At 48.4% G+C, this 1,709-nt stretch overlaps 1 protein-coding gene across 1 annotated transcript; it reads right to left on the minus strand.

The window, feature by feature from the left end:
* Positions 1 to 481: 481 nt before the first annotated feature.
* Positions 482 to 1,222, minus strand: S100A12 (S100 calcium binding protein A12). Its single transcript, XM_007464367.1, has 2 exons — positions 1,085 to 1,222; positions 482 to 622 (listed from the first exon to the last, which is right to left on the minus strand). The coding sequence occupies exons 1-2, from the start codon at positions 1,220 to 1,222 to the stop codon at positions 482 to 484; spliced, it is 279 nt and encodes a 92-aa protein (XP_007464429.1).
* Between the last annotated feature and the right edge of the window lie 487 nt (positions 1,223 to 1,709).

Raw genomic sequence — 1,709 nt, forward strand, 5'->3', positions numbered from 1 at the left:
TGCCCTTTATTTCCTTGCTTTAGCTTTCTTCATATCACATATCATTACCTACCATGTATCATATGATATATCTTTATGCTAATACCTAGTGATTTGTCTGTTGGTTCATTTTCTATCCCCTCCCCAATAGAACGCAAGCCCCAAGAGGACAGGGACTTCACGTCTTTGGTCTCTTGCTATTATAGATGCTCAGTAAATATTTGTTAAATAAATGAATAAATGAACAAATAGGGGACATTTAATAAATTATTGATGAACAAATGAACAGAGCAGGGGTTCTCAGAGGTCTAAATGGGGACTGTCGGAACAGCAGGGATGAGGAAGGATCAAGTTTTGTGAAAGAAAAAAAGTACACAGACACTGTTAAGAACTGTTCAAGGGTATTTTTAATAACTCTTGCTTTCTTCAGGCAAGGCAAACTTCAGTGAGGAGAAGGGAAAGTCTTCTTGGGGACATTGCTGGGAAGAGTCCATCAGAGCTTCTACTCTTGGTGGATAGCCTCATGGGCAGTCTTCAGCACCCTGGACACCAGGACTACGAATTCCTCAAAGGTGACCTGTGCATCTTTATCAGCATCCAGCTCTTGGAATACTTTGTCAATGGAAGCTTGGTCTTTGGTGTTCTTGGAGAAGGGAAAGCAGGGAGAGTGAGCTCCCCTTTATCCAGGCCTCGAATCCCTCAGAACTCAGCTTATGGAGGCCCGGGAACACCAACTGATTAGCCAAAACTATGTGGGAGAATCCAATGTGAGAAAACAGAAGACAGAGAGAAGCAGCTGTCTTGGGCCATCCTAGAATCAAGTCTTAACCTGGAAGATGCTGTGTAGCTCAGCAATCCAGTCCCACCCTGCCTTGCCTCTCTCCACTCTACAGAGACAGGAAGGAGCAAAGCCTAAGGTGATGGAGTTATTCAGAGAGGGAGGCAGAGCCCCTGTCCCACAGCTGGTGGGGGGGTGGGGGGAGACATCCTTGGAAGCTCAAACTGGGACGAACCCACCCCTTGCCCCACCATCATCCTTCAGGCCTTGCCACTGCCCTCAGTGCAGTGGGTCAGGCAACTTTTCCAAGAGAGGGGCATCACGTACCTTGAGGGCATTTGGAAGTTCCTTTGTGATCAGCTTCTTCAGCTCATTCTTGTTGAGGGTGTCATAATTCCCCAGCCGAATGGAGTAATGGTGGAAGATGTTGATGATTCCCTCCAGGTGGTCTTCCAGCTTCGTCATCTCCCTAACTTTGCATTCAACTTCAAAGAGACAAGGGAGGTCTTGTCAAGGGGCAGTTCCTCCCCCACCCCACAGCACTTCCACTCTCTCCTCTCTTTCCGTATCAAAGGTTTAGACAAGGGATGACTACCCCTGGGTCTGCTCTGCGTTCTCTCTGCTCTGTGTTTGATCCACGGTGAATGTTCTCATTTGCGGATAGAATGGGGGGAGAAGGACATAGAATACTGCCTAAAGTCTAAAAGAATCAGCCTTAACTGTCACGGTGTTCCATGTCCACCCGTCTCCTGGGGACTATAGTCCAGAGGGTGTTAATCACTCAAGCTCACCTGGGAAGGGTGCTGTGGTTGTTCCCTTTCCCCCAAGTGTTGGTACTTTAGGGCCCTTAGAGATGCCAGCCACCCCACCCACCTTGGCCATCCCCAAGTCCTGAGACTGGGTCTTCCTAGCACAGCAAGAGCTGGCATCCTTGGGCCCCAAATGCAGTCAG

The sequence above is a fragment of the Lipotes vexillifer genome, unplaced genomic scaffold, assembly GCF_000442215.2.
Source record: "Lipotes vexillifer unplaced genomic scaffold, Lipotes_vexillifer_v1.1 scaffold854, whole genome shotgun sequence".
Classification (NCBI taxonomy): domain Eukaryota; kingdom Metazoa; phylum Chordata; class Mammalia; order Artiodactyla; family Lipotidae; genus Lipotes; species Lipotes vexillifer.